The 16,361-nt window shown below is 45.1% G+C and overlaps 1 protein-coding gene across 10 annotated transcripts in view; it reads right to left on the minus strand.

Moving 5' to 3' along the window:
- The window catches only part of LOC121062454 (chromodomain-helicase-DNA-binding protein 1-like), an 82,747-nt gene that overhangs the window by 53,827 nt on the left and 12,559 nt on the right, over positions 1-16,361 (minus strand). For all 10 annotated transcript variants that reach the window (XR_005815563.1, XM_040542449.1, XM_040542451.1 and 7 more), the window contains exon 3: positions 216-414. Coding sequence is in view for 9 of the 10 variants with exons in the window: in XM_040542449.1 (XP_040398383.1) it covers positions 216-414 (199 nt within the window). In the remaining variant the exon portion in view is untranslated. The remainder of the gene's footprint in view (positions 1-215; positions 415-16,361) is intronic.

The following is a 16,361-nucleotide window of genomic DNA, read 5'->3' on the forward strand; positions in this document are numbered from 1 at the left end:
GGTGCTTCTGCATGACAAAAATAGCTAACTAAATATGTACAAACATGAGAATTTAAGAGCTCAGTGATTATGAGAGCTAAGCATGCATATTCACTAACCCAATTTTGTTAAAATTCTAATTAAAAATGCTTTGTTTGTTCGTTTAAATAAAGGCTGCTCTTGAAGCTACTCTGCACAGTGCTTTTTCCCCAGAAAGGGTTCATGTCTTGTTTTACCTCAGATCCATCAACTTTTGGTGGTTTAGCTTGAACTTGTTTCTTCTCTCCAGATGTGTCAGATTCTGATTGACTGCCTGACTCTGAACCAGACTCAGAGTCACTGCTACCTGACTGACTGCTACTTCCATCACTACTGCTTCCAGAGCTTGAACCAGATCCAGAAGCCGATGTTGACCCAGAATCATCATCTGATTGGCTGCAATTAGAAGATAGCAGGATATTACACAATGGCTAAGAAAACAGGATTTAAAAAAAAAGTCACATTAAAAAGACTTTAGCTTCACCTATAAATCAATTGTTAAATTAGCCCCCACACATGGATGGCATACAAATGAATGTGCTGGAGTAAGTAAGGCAGGAGTGAAAATTCAAAGTTTAATCAGATACTTTTCAGCAAACAAAAAAGCAGGAAACAGAAAAAATGGGACATGAACTCAGAGTCAAGCAAGGGTATTTCTCACCCACCCAAACCCTTACTTAGCTTTATCAAACCCCATGTGTTTTTGCATATATTTCTATACATATATATACACATACATATACATGATTGTTTTAAAATCTTTTTAGATCAGCAATCGTCATCTCCGTCATCCCCCCCATTTTTTTTGAGCACATATTCCTTTAAAGAAAATATAATCTCAGTTTTGTTTCCCTAGTTTGACTTTTTTTTCATGAAAAAAATAGGGAAAAAAAAATCTTTGAGGAAGTACTTGAAACCCACATTTCATGTTATTTGGACCAACTATATACAAAATACTACTAAACATTTTATTTAATCAACGTGTTTATAAAAGTAACTGGAAAACCAGAAATGTATTGTCACACATAATATAAATCCACACAGACCATCTTATTCTGTTAAAAAAAACAGCAGTAAAATTCCCCACACAGACAAATTCTGAATGACTTGTGCCAAGACACTTAGCATATTGAGTCACTGGATTATTCCACCTGTACATTCATTTTATATTAGATTTTAAATATTTTTCTTTTAAAATATGTTAAGTTAAACATTTATTTCATGACTCTTCAAAACCAGAAACATTTGGTTTTCTAAAATGATTTCACAAAGGAACTGAGCTAAAACTTTAATCAAATTCCTCATTAGGTTAAATACTACCCTATATCAAAGATACAAGATAAAACATTGGAATCACTCCACCACACAGCAAAATAATTTCAAATTATGTATAGTTCAGCTGCAAGTATTTAAAAAGGAAAAAAAAACACAAAACAACAACAAACAAACAAACAATAAAGATAACACAAAAATCCCAAACAATAAAAACCCTAAAGCTGATGTCAAAGTCTAAGCCTATCACTGTTAGCACATTTCATCTGGCTGGAAGACAATGGGAACTGATCATCTTCTGCACTAGAACACACTTGATTGACATTTAAAGTCACAAAACGAAACCACTACTCTCCCTGTTGTTGCTAACACAAATTAAACTGAATTTATTGAGGAAAAATAAATTCACAAACTGATTCCTGTAGACAGCACCTCAGTAAATAATCTGCATCTGCTGACTTTGAAAGAAAGAGAAAGAAACAAACCATGGTGAAGTTTCCTTATTTGGAAGTAGGGGATATGGAGAAATACAACTGCTGGGTTTACTCACACTTACTGAGGAGAAAACTGGGAAACAACAAAACTGCTTCCTCCAAACTTCCCATTCCTGTCATCAGGGGCCTGCTTCAGGCAGGATGCTGTAACACTAACATATTAACTTGGTTTGCAAAATAAAGCAAGGTGCTCACTGTAGAATATAACTGTTCAAACTATTTACCTGAAATTAAGGGCAGCATCCATCATGAATTACCATAAACTTTTTAATATAATAGTATTCTTGTACACAGCTGTTACCTTACCTTTAATGATGGGTAACTTAGAACATGATAAAACAATAGCATTTCTCAGCATAGCAAAGTGCCATAGGTAAATGTCACATGGACTGCAGAAGACAGCACTAACTACAAATGAAGAAAATTCAGCAAGGAGAAACAGCGAGACACAAGTAAATACCTGCCAAATAAGTCCTTGTGAGAAAATGCCACCAAAAATTCTTAAAACCTACATACCCTTGCAGGAAAGGAAGGGAATCAAATACCTTCATGAAGGAGGACAAGGCTCGTCCAAAGTTGCCATACTCTGGGCAATAACATGGATTACCAAATCTAATAAAGGCACAAACACTGAGCCACAAGTATGGTGATGATTAGATTAGCTTTCCACAGAAAGGTAAAATATTTCACATGCACTAATATAACACTACCCATAGGTTCAAGTACATATAGGGCCAAAGACAAACAAAACAAAGGTAGAGGGGCGGGGGGTGAGGGAACTGCAACTGAAATAAACCATCTTGGGCCAAACAAGTTGCCAATATTCTGAAAAACAAACTAGATACAGGAGAGAACTGGTAAAGACCAAAGGAAAAAAAACTTTCTAATGTATCTAGATAAATAAGCAAAATTCATGTCAGTAAGATATACAGTTGATGGGAAATTTTAACGGTTTAATGTTTTTCAAGACAGGAATTAAGTGGCAAGTACAAAAAAAGGATTGTGAAATAGTAGGAAAAAAGTCTAAATAGATATTGTAAATAGTTGCTCAATAGTTGAATCTAAAAAACTAAACTGAAATCTTTTCCTTTCTGAAGAGATCAACTAGCTATCTCCTATGCTCTCCATTAAGTAATACCAATCCACCAACAAATGTAGTTCATACAATATTCAGTGTTCAGACAAAATACATAGACTGTATCTTGCCAACATCGCCTCTTAACAATGGCTGCCTGGAAATGGATCCCCCACTGGGGTTAGTGCTTATTTTGCTGATCCTGCTATCTCATGATCCCTGCTTCTCAAAATAAATTGACCTGATTCAGACATGAGCAGGGTAATATTACCAGACTGCATATCAACTAATACTAACATCTGAAAAGAATAAAATTTTCAAAGTCAGTATTTAACTCAATTATTAATAAATGCAAAACTGCAAAATAAATTGGTAGCTAGAAGAAAGAGGAATGAGGACACAAAGAAAGGAAATTACAAGAAACAAGATGAAAAACTCAAATAATAAGGTTCATTACAATTCTTTTAGGACTACCCTAATTATATCATCTACAAAGAAGAATGCAGGATGACTACTGTAAACTAATGGCTAATTTTGGTGGGTTTTCTTTCTTTCTTTTCTTTTTTTTTCTTCAAAACAAGGCATTGCTAAAACAAATTATGAAACGCAATATCAATATTCACAAAGAATCACAGAAGGCTGAGGTTGAAAGGGACCTCTGGAGGTCATCTGGTCCAAGCCTCCTGCTCAAGCAGTGACACCTAGAGCAGGTTGCCCAGGACCATGTCCAGGTGGCTTTTGAAGATCTCCAAGAAGGGAGACTGTACTGGGTCTGGCTGTGATGGAGTTAACTTTCCCTGCAGCAGCCCATATAGTGTTGTGCTCTGCACTTGTAGCTAGAACAGCCCTGGTATCACACCAAAGTTTTGTCTTCTGCTGAGCAGTGCTGGCACAGCATCAAGACTCTCTCCAAACCCCACAAAGCCAACAAGCTGGGGGTAGGCAAAAAGTGGGAAGGGGATATCACCAGTGCAGCTGACCTCAACCCACCAAAGGGATATTCCATACCATATGATGTCACACTCAGCAATAAAAGGTGGAAAAGGGGAACAAGGGGTGGGGCAGGGGGCTCTTGTTATGAATACATCTGTCCTCCCAAACAACCACTATGCATATTGAGGCCCTGCTCTCCCCGGGATGTGGCCAAACATCATTTACTGATGGGAAGTAGAGAATAAATTTTTTCCCCTTTGCTTCCATGTGGCCTTTGCTTGTTTTGTGTTTTTTTTTTCCTTCCCCTCTTTCTTTTCCCTTTAATTAAATTATCCTTATCTCAACCTGTGAGCCTTTTTCTTTCTATCACACTTCCTTCTCCCCCTCTTCTTTTGAGGGGGGGGAACGAGAGAGCAGTTGTGATGGAGGTTAGCTGCCCAGCAAGGTAAAACCACCACAGACAGAACCAGGACAGCTGACCCAAACTGGCCTGAAGGATTTTTCCATACCATATGACATCATGCTTGTCCTGGTTTCAGTTAGGACAGAGTTAATTTTCCTCCTAGTAGCTGGTAGGGTGCTATGTTTTGGATTAGGATGAGAAGAGCGCTGATAACATGCTGATGTTTTAACTGTTGCAGAGCAGTGCTTACCCTAAGCCAAGGACTTTTCAGCTTCTCGCTCTGTCCTGCCAGCGAGCAGGCTAGGGATGCAGCAGGAGCTGGGAGGGGACAGACCCAGGACAGCTGACCCAAACTGGCCAAAGGGGTATTCCATACCATCTGACGTCATGCTGAACAATATATAGGGGTGGCTAGCCGGGGTGGGGGGGGGGCGGCTGCTCGGGGCTAGGCTGGGCATCGGTCAGCGGGTGGTGAGCAATTGCATTGTGCATCACTTGTTTCGTACACATTATTATTATTAATACTATTATCATTATCATTATTATTATTATTGTTATTATTTTCCTGAATTAATAAACTGTCTTTATCTCAACTCACAGGCTTCACTTTCCTGTTTCTCTCCCCCATCCCAGAGAGGGAGGGGGGAGGGTGAGCGAACGGCTGTGTGGTGTTTAGCTGCCCGCCGGGCTAAACCACAACAGTCATTTTGGCACCCAACGTGGGGCCCGAAGGGTTGAGATATCGACAGATTTGACCAGAGTGTGTTAAACTAAAATTGGTATAAGTATTCGACCTGCTTAATAGTTGCTAGTCACAATGTTGATTGCCTTAATCTCAAGTCTGCTGTGCCTGTTTCCCAAATTGAGTTTTATAGCAAGTTACTTTCTGTATGTGCTCCCTGTCGTGCTGTTTATCCTTTCCGGGCCCTGGTTTAAGATTGTTATGGTACTGTGTGGTGTAACGATGGCTTATGAAATGATGAGATTTCTGGTCATGAGACTAACCTGGTATTTGTACTCAGCACTGTCATCGACTCTATACTTTGGAAACCATATCTCAGAAACTATTAGCAATTACACCTATTGCCTTTTTTCGTCAGGGAGCCAATCTGTGGAGGGGACAGGGGAAGATATTTTTTCCTACCTGTTCACTCTCCCTTCCTCCTTCACCACCCTCTTATCCCCCGAGCTAGTTACGATAGTTCTCCAAGATGTTGAATATCCTTGGGATACTCAGACCAGCATGTTCTTGTTGTTATGTCTCCTGAATGCGCTTCAGGTGTTGTTTAAGGTTAAACAACTACTTAGGAATCTCATCTGGAGATCTGTCTTGAGGCGGGATAGTTGTGAGTGGCAGGGAGTGTAGGAGGATATGGGCAGGTTTCTAGAGCAGTGGGCACCTCCAGTGTTTTGGACATTCACCCCTGAACAACTGCAAAATCCTAAAAAACTGGTAGAATGCTTGAAAAAAAGGTGTCATGACTCTGGCAGTTCCAAAGTGACACAAATCACTGTGGCGTGCTGCGGTCTGGCTTGTGCCTATTGAGCTGCAATTGATGCTACTATCAACCTAGTGACAGACCCTGCAGCTGCTCCAGCTCCTGCAGCTGTTCCAGTTCCAGCTCCCGCAGCCACTCCAGCTCCTGCAGTTGTTCCAGTTCCAGCTCCCGCAGCTGTTCCAGTTCCAGCTCCCGCAGCCCTTCCAGTTCCAGCTCCCGCAGCCACTCTAGCCCCAGCTCCTGCAGCCGTTCCAGCCCCTGCAGCTGCTCCAGCTCCTGCAGCCGCTCCCACTCCTGTGGCTGGGTCAGAGAAACAAACTGTAGCAGTGCAAATTGCCCCTGCAGAGGGTATTCCAACCCCTGTGGCAGACCCTGTGGCTGGGTCAGAGAAACGAGCCGTAGCAGTGCAAGTTGCCCCTGCAGAGGGTATTCCAACCCCTGTGGCAGACCCTGTGGCTGGGTCAGAGAAACGAGCTGTAGCAGTGCAAGTTGCCCCTGTAGACAAGGTGAAAAAATGGTATAGAGACTCAGGTCGTTTAGAACGCAGACAGTCTTCTGCTAGGTCTAGGTATGGAGAAGACGGGACTGGGCCATCAAATGTGCAGGAGGGATGAAGATGAGGATGAGGATGTCGAAAAATCAACAGTAACTACCCGAACCATATACCAGCGTGAGCTACGAGATGTGCGAAAAGATTTTGGTCGCTGCATAGGTGAGCAGCTTGTCACCTGGCTGCTCCGGGGCTGGGACACTGGAGCCAATTGTGTGGAATTAGAGGGCAGGGAAGCCAGGCGGCTGGGATCCCTTGCTAGAGACGCAGGCATTGACAAAGCAATTGGAGATGGAGCACGATCTCACAGCCTCTGGAGGCGTCTCCTGTCAGCTGTGAAGGAAAGGTATCCCTTCAAGGAAGAACTTGTATGTCTACCAGGCAAGTAGACCACCATGGAGAAGGGAATTCAGTACCTGAGGGAATTAGCCGTACGGGAAGTAATTTATAAGGACCTAGACGACGCACAAATATCCACAGATCCAGATGCAGTCCAGTGTACTCGACCCATGTGGCGGAAGTTTGTACGGAGTGCACCATCATCATATGCCAGCTCATTGGCAATAATAGCCTGGAAAGAGGATGAGGAACCCACAGTGGATGAATTGGCTAAACAACTCCCACAGTACGAAGAAAGTCTCTCCTCTTCCCTACAGGCCTGCGTCTCGGCTGTGGAGAAACTCTCTGAAGAGTTCCACCAACTTAAAGAGAATTTATCTTCCCCCCCACCTGAACGAACCAGTGGCCACCAACTAAAAGAGAATACTTTGGAGAAACTTTCTGAAGAGGTCCACCAACTTAAAGAGAGTTTATTTTCTTCCCCACCTGTACAAACCAGTGTCTCAGCTATTAGGGGTAAGCGTTCATCCGTGCAAGGAAGACAATATGGTGGGTACACACCCCGCGCCACCCTGTGGTTTTACCTACGTGACCATGGAGAGGACATGAGAAAATGGGATGGAAAATCTACTGAGACCCTAGAGGCACGGGTACGTGAGTTGCAAAAGAAAACAATCAGGAGAAAGGGGTTCTCTGAAAAGTTTGCTGCTCCAACTTCCAGCAGGCAGTCCTTTAAACACAGAAACGAAGATTCTGACCAGGACTAGAGGGGCCCTGCCTCCAGCCAGGGGGAGGAAAGGGACAACCGAGTTTATTGGACTGTGTGGATTCGATGGCCTGGCACGTCTGACGCACAGAAATATAAGGCTTTAGTAGACACCGGTGCACAGTGTACTGTAATGCCATCAAGCTATAAAGGGCCAGAGCCCATCTGTATTTATGGCGTGACAGGGGGATCCCAGCAGTTAACTGTATTGGAGGCTGAAGTGAGTCTAACTGGGAATGAGTGGCAAAAGCACCATATTGTGACTGGCCCGGATGCTCCGTGCATCCTTGGCATAGACTACCACAGGAGAGGATATTTCAGGGACGCAAAAGGGTTCCGGTGGGCTTTTGGCATAGCTGCCTTAGAGACAGAGGACATTAAACAGTTGTCTACCTTACCCAGTCTCTCAGATGACCCTTCTGTTGTGGGGTTGCTGAGGGTCAAAGAACAGCAAGTGCCAATCGCTACCACAACGACGCAGCAGCAGCAATATCATACAAACCAAGACTCCCTGATTCCCATCCATAAGCTCGTTCGTCAACTGGAGAGCCAAGGAGTGATCAGCAAGACTCACACTCCCTTTAATAATCTCATATGGCCAGTGCGAAAGTCTAATGGTGAGTGGAGACTAACAGGGGACTATCGTGGCCTGAACGAAGTCACGCAACCACTGAGTGCTGCAGTGCCAGACATGCTAGAACTCCAGTACGAACTGGAATCAAAGGCAGCCAAGTGGTATGCCACATTTGATATCGCTAATGCATTTTTCTCCATCCCTCTAGCAGCAGAGTGCAGGCCACAGTTTGCTTTCACTTGGAGGGGAGTCCAATATACTTGGAATCGGCTGCCCCAGGGGTGGAAACATAGCCCTACCATTTGCCACGGACTGATCCAGACTGCACTAGAACAGGGGGAAGCTCCTGAACACCTGCAGTACATCGATGACATCATTGTGTGGGGTGACACAGCAGAGGAAGTTTTCGAGAAAGGGAAGAAAATAGTCCAAATCCCTCTGAAGGCTGGTTTTGCCTTCAAACAAAATAAAGTTAAAGGACCTGCACGAGAGATCCAGTTTTTAGGAATAAAATGGCAAGATGGACGTCGTCAAATCCCAATGGATGTGATCAACAAAATAACAGCTATGTCTCCACCAACTAGCAAAAAGGAAACACAAACTTTCCTAGGTGTCGTGGGGTTTTGGAGAATGCATATTCCAAATTACAGTCTGATTGTAAACCCGCTCTACCAAGTAACCCGTAAGAAGAATGCTTTTGAATGGGGCCCTGAGCAATGACAAGCCTTTGAACAAATTAAGCAGGAAATAGTTCATGCAGTAGCCCTTGGGCCAGTCCGAACAGGACCAGATGTAAAGAATGTGCTCTACACCGCAGCCGGGGAGAATGGTCCCACCTGGAGCCTCTGGCAGAAAGAACCTGGGGAAACTCGAGGTCGACCCCTGGGGTTTTGGAGTCGGGGATACAGAGGATCTGAGGCCCGCTATACTCCAACCGAAAAGGAGATATTGGCAGCATATGAGGGAGTTCGATCTGCTTCGGAAGTGGTCGGTACTGAAGCGCAGCTCCTCCTGGCACCCCGACTGCCGGTACTGGGTTGGATGTTCAGAGGAAGGGTCCCCTCTACACATCATGCAACTGATGCTACATGGAGCAAGTGGGTTGCACTGATTACTCAGCGGGCTCGAATAGGAAACCCCAGTCGCCCAGGAATCCTGGAAGTGATTATGGACTGGCCAGAAGGCAAGTACTTTGGGATATCGTCAGAGGAGGAGGTGGTCCGTGCTGAAGAAGCCCCACTGTACAACAAGCTACCAGAAAATGAGAAGAAATATGCCCTGTTCACTGATGGGTCCTGTCGTATTGTGGGAAAGCATCGGAGATGGAAAGCTGCTGTATGGAGTCCTACACGACGAGTTGCAGAAGCTGCTGAGGGAGAAGGTGAATCGAGTCAGTTTGCAGAAGTGAAAGCCGTTCAGCTGGCCTTAGATATTGCTGAACGAGAAAAGTGGCCAGTTCTCTATCTCTATACTGATTCATGGATGGTAGCAAATGCCCTGTGGGGGTGGTTACAGCAATGGAAGCAGAACAACTGGGAGCGCCGGGGCAAACCCATCTGGGCTGCTGCATTGTGGCAAGATATTGCTGCCCGGGTAGAGAACCTGGTTGTAAAGGTACGCCATGTAGATGCTCATGTGCCCAAGAATCGGGCTACTGAAGAACATCAAGACAACCAGCAGGTGGATCAGGCTGCTAAGATTGAAGTGGCTCAGGTGGACCTGGACTGGCAACATAAAGGTGAATTATTTATAGCCCGATGGGCCCATGACACCTCAGGCCATCAAGGTAGAGATGCAACATACAGATGGGCTCGTGACCGAGGGGTGGACCTGACCATGGACACTATAGCACAGGTTATTCCTGATTGTGAAACATGTGCTGCAATCAAGCAAGCCAAACAGTCAAAGCCTCTTTGGTATGGAGGACAATGGCTGAAATACAAATATGGAGAGGCCTGGCAGATTGATTACATCACACTCCCCCAAACCCGTAATGGCAAGCGCCACGTACTTACAATGGTGGAAGCAACCACCGGATGGCTGGAAACATATCCTGTGCCCCATGCCACCGCCCGGAACACTATCCTGGGCCTTGAAAAGCAAGTCCTATGGCGACATGGCACCCCAGAAAGAATTGAGTCAGACAATGGGACTCATTTCCGAAACAACCTTATAGACACTTGGGCCAAAGAACATGGTATTGAGTGGGTGTATCACATCCCTTATCATGCACCAGCCTCCGGGAAAGTTGAACGATACAATGGACTGTTAAAGACTACACTGAAAGCAATGGGTGCTGGGACATTCAAAAATTGGGATACACATTTGGCAAAGGCCACCTGGTTAGTCAATACTAGAGGATCTGCCAACCGAGCTGGACCTGCCCAATCAAACCTGTTACGCACTGTAGAAGGGGATAAAGTTCCTGTAGTGCACGTAAGAAACATGCTGGGGAAGACAGTCTGGGCTACTCCTGCCTCAGGAAAAGGCAAGCCCATTCGTGGGATTGCTTTTGCCCAGGGACCTGGATGCACTTGGTGGGTAATGCAAAAGAATGGGGAGGTCCGGTGTGTACCTCAAGGGGACCTAATATTGGGTGAGAATAGCCCATGAGTTGAATTGTAGTATGTTAATTATCATATAACACTGTATGTCATCACTACCATGGTTGTTATATATCATAGATGAAAATGGTGATTAATTAGAAGGTATTGGAAAGAGTGTAACCTGAGCATGACATAAATGGTATGGAATAAGGGGTGGATATCTGTCCTGGTTTCAGTTAGGACAGAGTTAATTTTCCTCCTAGTAGCTGGCAGGGTGCTATGTTTTGGATTAGAATGAGAAGAGCGCTGATAACATGCTGATGTTTTAATTGTTGTAGAGCAGTGCTTACACCAAGCCAAGGACTTTTCAGCTTCTCGCTCTGTCCTGCCAGCGGGCAGGCTAGGGATGCAGCAGGAGCTGGGAGGGGATAGACCCAGGACAGCTGACCCAAACTGGCCAAAGGGGTATTCCATACCATCTGACGTCATGCTGAACAATATATAGGGGTGGCTAGCCGGGGGTGGGGGGGGGCCGGCTGCTCGGGGATAGACTGGGCATCGGTCAACGGGTGGTGAGCAATTGCATTGTGCATCACTTGTTTCATACATATTATTATTATTAATACTATTGTCATTATTATTATTGTTATTATTTTCCCTGTCTTAATAAACTGTCTTTATCTCAACTCACAGGCTTCACTTTCCTGTTTCTCTCCCCCATCCCAGAGAGGGAGGGGGGAGGGTGAGCGAATGGCTGTGTGGTTTTTAGCTGCCAGCCGGGCTAAACCACAACAATGCTGAAGAATAAATAGTGGGGAGCTGGCTGGGGTAGGGCAGAGGGCCACTGCTCAGGGACAGACTGGGCTATGGTCAGCAGGTGGTAAGCAATTGCACTGTGCATCACTTGCTTTGTATATTCTTTTATCATTGCTATTTTTTTCACTTCCTTTTCTGTCCTATTAAACTGCCTTTATCTCAGCCCACAACTTTTTACTTTTCTTTTTCTGATTCTCTCCTCGGTCCCACTGTTGGGGGGGGGGGGAGTGAGCAAACCTCTGTGTGCTATTTAGCTGCCTGCCAGGTTAAACCACAACAGTCCTTTTTGACAACCAATGTGGAGCAAAACTGGTTGAGATGAGAGATCCAACCAGAACACATTAAAGCAAAATTGTTATAAGCATTATATTATTTCAATAGCTGCTGGTCACAAAGTTGATTTTTTCTTTTTTTTTTTTACTCTCGGAATTGTGCTTCTGACAGTTATGTTATGTAACACCTTACTTGCTGTTTACACTCCCTGGAGGGAGGAAGAGGTAGAACTCATAAATGAGGCAGTAACCACCCAATCCTCCTGTCAGGCATGAAGGAAAGGTATCCCTTCAAGGATGATGATATATGTCACCCAGGCAAGTGGACCACCATGGAGAGAGGTATCCAGAACCTGAGGGAATTAGCTGTGCTGGAGGTGATTTATGATTCTGTAACAACAAACAGCTACCCAAAGATCCAGATGAAGTCAAGCGCACGTGACCCATGTGGCAGAAGTTTGTATGGAGTGCGCCATCATCATATGCCAACTCATCGGCAGTAATGAATTGGAAAGATGGAGCAGAACACACGGTGGATGAACTGGCTGTCCAACTCTGAAAGTTCAAAGAAAGTCTCTCTTCTGCACTACAAGCTGTGAAGAAAATCTCCCAAGAGATCCAGCAATTCAAAGGATACGTCCTACTCACCAGCTGTACAAAGCAGTATCTCAGCTATTAGGAGTAAGTATTCCTCTTCTCAAGAGAGAGGACACAGTGGATAATCACAAAGGACAACTGGCAGTTTTAACTGTGTGACCATGGAGAGAACATGAGGAAGTGGGATGGGAAATCTACCTCGACCCCAGAGGCACAAAATAAAACAATAAATCAATCAAAAAATTGGGTTCTTCCAGGAAAATGACTGCTCCAGTTTCTAGTGGGCAGTTCGCCAGAGGGAGCAGAAGGGTTGATCTTATTTCTGATTTTAATGAAAAAGACATCTGATTGACATTTACATGAAGTGAGTAACAAATACTATTACAAGAATAGAGGAGGCTGCCTCCAGCCAGGTAGAGGAAAATGACAACCAGGTTTACCGGACTGTGTGGATTTGATGGTCTGGCACATAAAACACACAAGAGTTGAAGGTTCTAGTGGACACCAGCTCACTGTGCATCCTAATGCCAAGCTATAAAGGGGCAGAACCTATTTGTATTTCTGGAGTCACAGGGGGATCCCAACAGCTAACTGTACTGCAGGCTGAAGTGAGACTAACTGGGAATGAGTGGCAAAAGCACTGTGACTGGTCTGGAGGCTCAGTTCATTCTTAACATACACTACCTCAGGAGAGGGTACTTCAAGGACCCAAAAGGGTTCTGGTGGGCTTTTGGCATAGCTGCCTTAGAGACAGAGGACATTAAACAGTTGTCTACCTTACCCAGTCTCTCAGATGACCCTTCTGTTGTGGGGTTGCTGAGGGTCAAAGAACAGCAAGTGCCAATCGCTACCACAACGACGCAGCAGCAGCAATATCATACAAACCAAGACTCCCTGATTCCCATCCATAAGCTCGTTCGTCAACTGGAGAGCCAAGGAGTGATCAGCAAGACTCACACTCCCTTTAATAATCTCATATGGCCAGTGCGAAAGTCTAATGGTGAGTGGAGACTAACAGTGGACTATCGTGGCCTGAACGAAGTCACGCCACCACTGAGTGCTGCAGTGCCGGACATGCTAGAACTCCAGTACGAACTGGAATCAAAGGCAGCCAAGTGGTATGCCACAATTGATATCGCTAATGCATTTTTCTCCATCCCTCTAGCAGCAGAGTGCAGGCCACAGTTTGCTTTCACTTGGAGGGGAGTCCAATATACTTGGAATCGGCTGCCCCAGGGGTGGAAACATAGCCCTACCATTTGCCATGGACTGATCCAGTCTGCACTGGAGCAGGGGGAAGCTCCTGAACACCTGCAGTACATTGATGACATCATCATTTGGGGTGACACAGCAGAGGAAGTTTTTCAGAAAGGGAAGAGAATACTCCAAATCCTTCTGGAATCTGGTTTTGCCTTCGAACAGATTAAGGTCAAGAGACCTGCAAAGGAGATCCATTTTTTTAGGAACAAAATGCATATAATAAACTAGACTCTGATTGTAAGCCCTCTCTATCAAATGACCCAGAAGAAGAACAATTTCTAATAAGGCCCTGAGCAATGACAAGCCTTTGAACAAATTAAATGGGAGACAGTTCATGCAGCTGCCCTTGGGCCAGTCTGGGTAGGACAAGGTGTAAAAAAAAAAATGTACTCTATACCGCAGCCGGGGAGAATGACTCCACCTGCACTGTCTGGCAGAAAGAGCATGAGGAGACTCAAGGTCAACCCCTAGGGTTACGGAGTCGGGGATACAGAGGATCTGAGGCCCGCTATACTCCAACCAAAGAAGAGATATTGGCAGCATATAAAAGGGTTCCTGCTGCTTCAGAAGTGGTTGGTACTGAAGCACAGCTCCTCTTGGAACCCCAACTGCCAGTGCTGGGCTGGATGTTCAAAGGAAGGGTCCCCTCTATCCAACACAGCATCAGTTGCCTCATGTGTGGAAAGTGCATCACACTGATTACACAACAGGCTCAAATAGGAAACCCCAGACTCCCAGGAGTCTTGGAAGTGACTGTGGACTGGCCAGAAGGCAAAGTTTTCAAAATATCACCAGAGGAGGAGGTGACGTGCTGAAGAAGCCCCACTGTATAAAAAGCTACCAGAAAATGAGAAGCAATATGCCCTGTTCACTGATGGGTCCTGTCATATTGTGGGAAAGCATCGGAGGTGGAAAGCTGCTGTATGAAGTCCTACATGACAAGTTGCAGAAACTGCTGAAGGAGAAGGTGAATCGAGCCAATCTGCAGAAGTGAAGGCCATCCAGCTGGCTTTAGATGTGAACGAGAAAAGTGGCCAGTTCTCTATCTCTATACTGATTCATGGATGGTAGCAAATGCCCTGTGGGGGTGGTTACAGCAAAGCAACTGGCAGCACATTCACTAACACATCTGGGTAGCCACTCAGTGAAAAGATACTGCTGTCTGAGCAGAGAAACTGCCTGTAAAAGTGTGAGAAACAAAGTTGTGTTTTTGCAGCAGAGAACTACTTTTCTGTATTCCAAGGTAGTTGTGTAGTCACAATAAGGAGAAATGCCAAGTAGATAAGTGGACAGTAGGCGGCCTCACTGTTCCAAAATAAGGCAGAAGCTTGAGAAAAACAGGATGAGCAGTGTGGGAACAGTAAAACAAAGATCACAAGTTCTCAAAACATAAGAAAGGAGAAATTAAAAGGTTGAAAAAAAAAGAAAAATTGTACATATATGGTATAGAGGAGCGTTGAGTAGCTTGTGAACCTGTAGTACTCAGCCAATGAGGAAACAGGGGAGGTGATCAGGCGTCGGGTAATAGGGAATAAAAGATTATGATTTGTTTACTAAAATGCGCTCCTGATTGACAGGACGCCCGCCACTGCCATCGCAAATAAAATAGCTTCACAGAAGATCCTGTCTGAAGAAAATTATTTGAGATTTCTCACGAAAGTACACCATGTAGATGCTCACATGCCCAAGAGTCAGGCCGTTGAAGAACATCAAAACAACCAGCAGGTGGATCAGGCTGCTAAGATTGAAGTGGCTCAGGTGGACCTGGACTGGCAACATAAAGGTGAATTATTTATAGCTCGATGGGCCCATGACACCTCAAGCCATCGAGGAAGAAATGCAACACATAAGTGGGCTTGTGATCGAGGGGTGGACCTGACCATGGACACTATAGCACAGGTTATTCCTGATTGTGAAACGTGCTGCAGTCAAGCAAGCCAAACAGTTAAAGCCTCTTTGGTATGGAGGACATTGGCTGAAATTTAAATATGGGGAGGCCTGGCACTGATTACATCACACTCCCTCAAACCCGCAACGGCAAGCGCCACGTACTTACAATGGTGGAAGCAACCACCGGATGGCTGGAAACATATCCTGTGCCCCATGCCACCACCCGGAACACTATCCTGGGCCCTGAAAAGCAAGTCTTATGGCGACATTTAACCCCGGAAAGAACTGTTGGTGAGATCGAGGTCCAGCAGAGCAGCTCTCCTCATCTGCCCCTCTATCATTTGTAGAAGGAAGTTATCATCAGTCCATTCCATGAACTTCTTTGATTGCTTATGCCCTGCTGTGTTGTCCCTCCAACAGATGTCAGGATGTTTGAAGTCCCCCCACGAGGACCAGTGCTTGTGAAGGTGAGGCTGCTCCTGTCTGTCTGTAGAGGGCCTCATCTGCTTGGTGTTCCTGGTCAGGTGTCCTGTAGTAGACCCCCACTATAATGTTACCTAATCCATTACTCCCTTTAATCCTGAACCATAAACTCTCAGTTTACTACTCATCCATCCTGAGAGAGAGCTCCATGCACTCCAGCTACTCTCTCACATAGAGGGCAACTCCCTCTCCTTGTTCTCCCCAGCCTGTCCTTCCTAAAGAGAAGGTATCCTTCCATTGCAACACTTCAGTCATGAGAACCATCCTACCATGTCTCCATGATCTCAGCAAGATCATAGCCCTGCAACTGCACACAGATTTCTAGCTCATCACATTTATTTCCCTTACCACATGCATTAGTGTACAGGCACTTAAGAGGGGAACTACAGCATATTTGTTTCCTAGAAAGGTTTGGGGAGATTTTTATATAATAGTGCCTTGTAGGCATTTCTGTGCTAACCTACAAGTGCTGGAGGTGACTCCGCTTAAGCCCCCTTTTGTGATCCCTCCGTCACATTACCCCATGCCCTCTGTTCAGTAACCCTGTCCATCGCTCCCTCACAGGGCTGCTGGT

This window comes from Cygnus olor, chromosome W (assembly GCF_009769625.2).
Source record: "Cygnus olor isolate bCygOlo1 chromosome W, bCygOlo1.pri.v2, whole genome shotgun sequence".
Taxonomy (NCBI): domain Eukaryota; kingdom Metazoa; phylum Chordata; class Aves; order Anseriformes; family Anatidae; genus Cygnus; species Cygnus olor.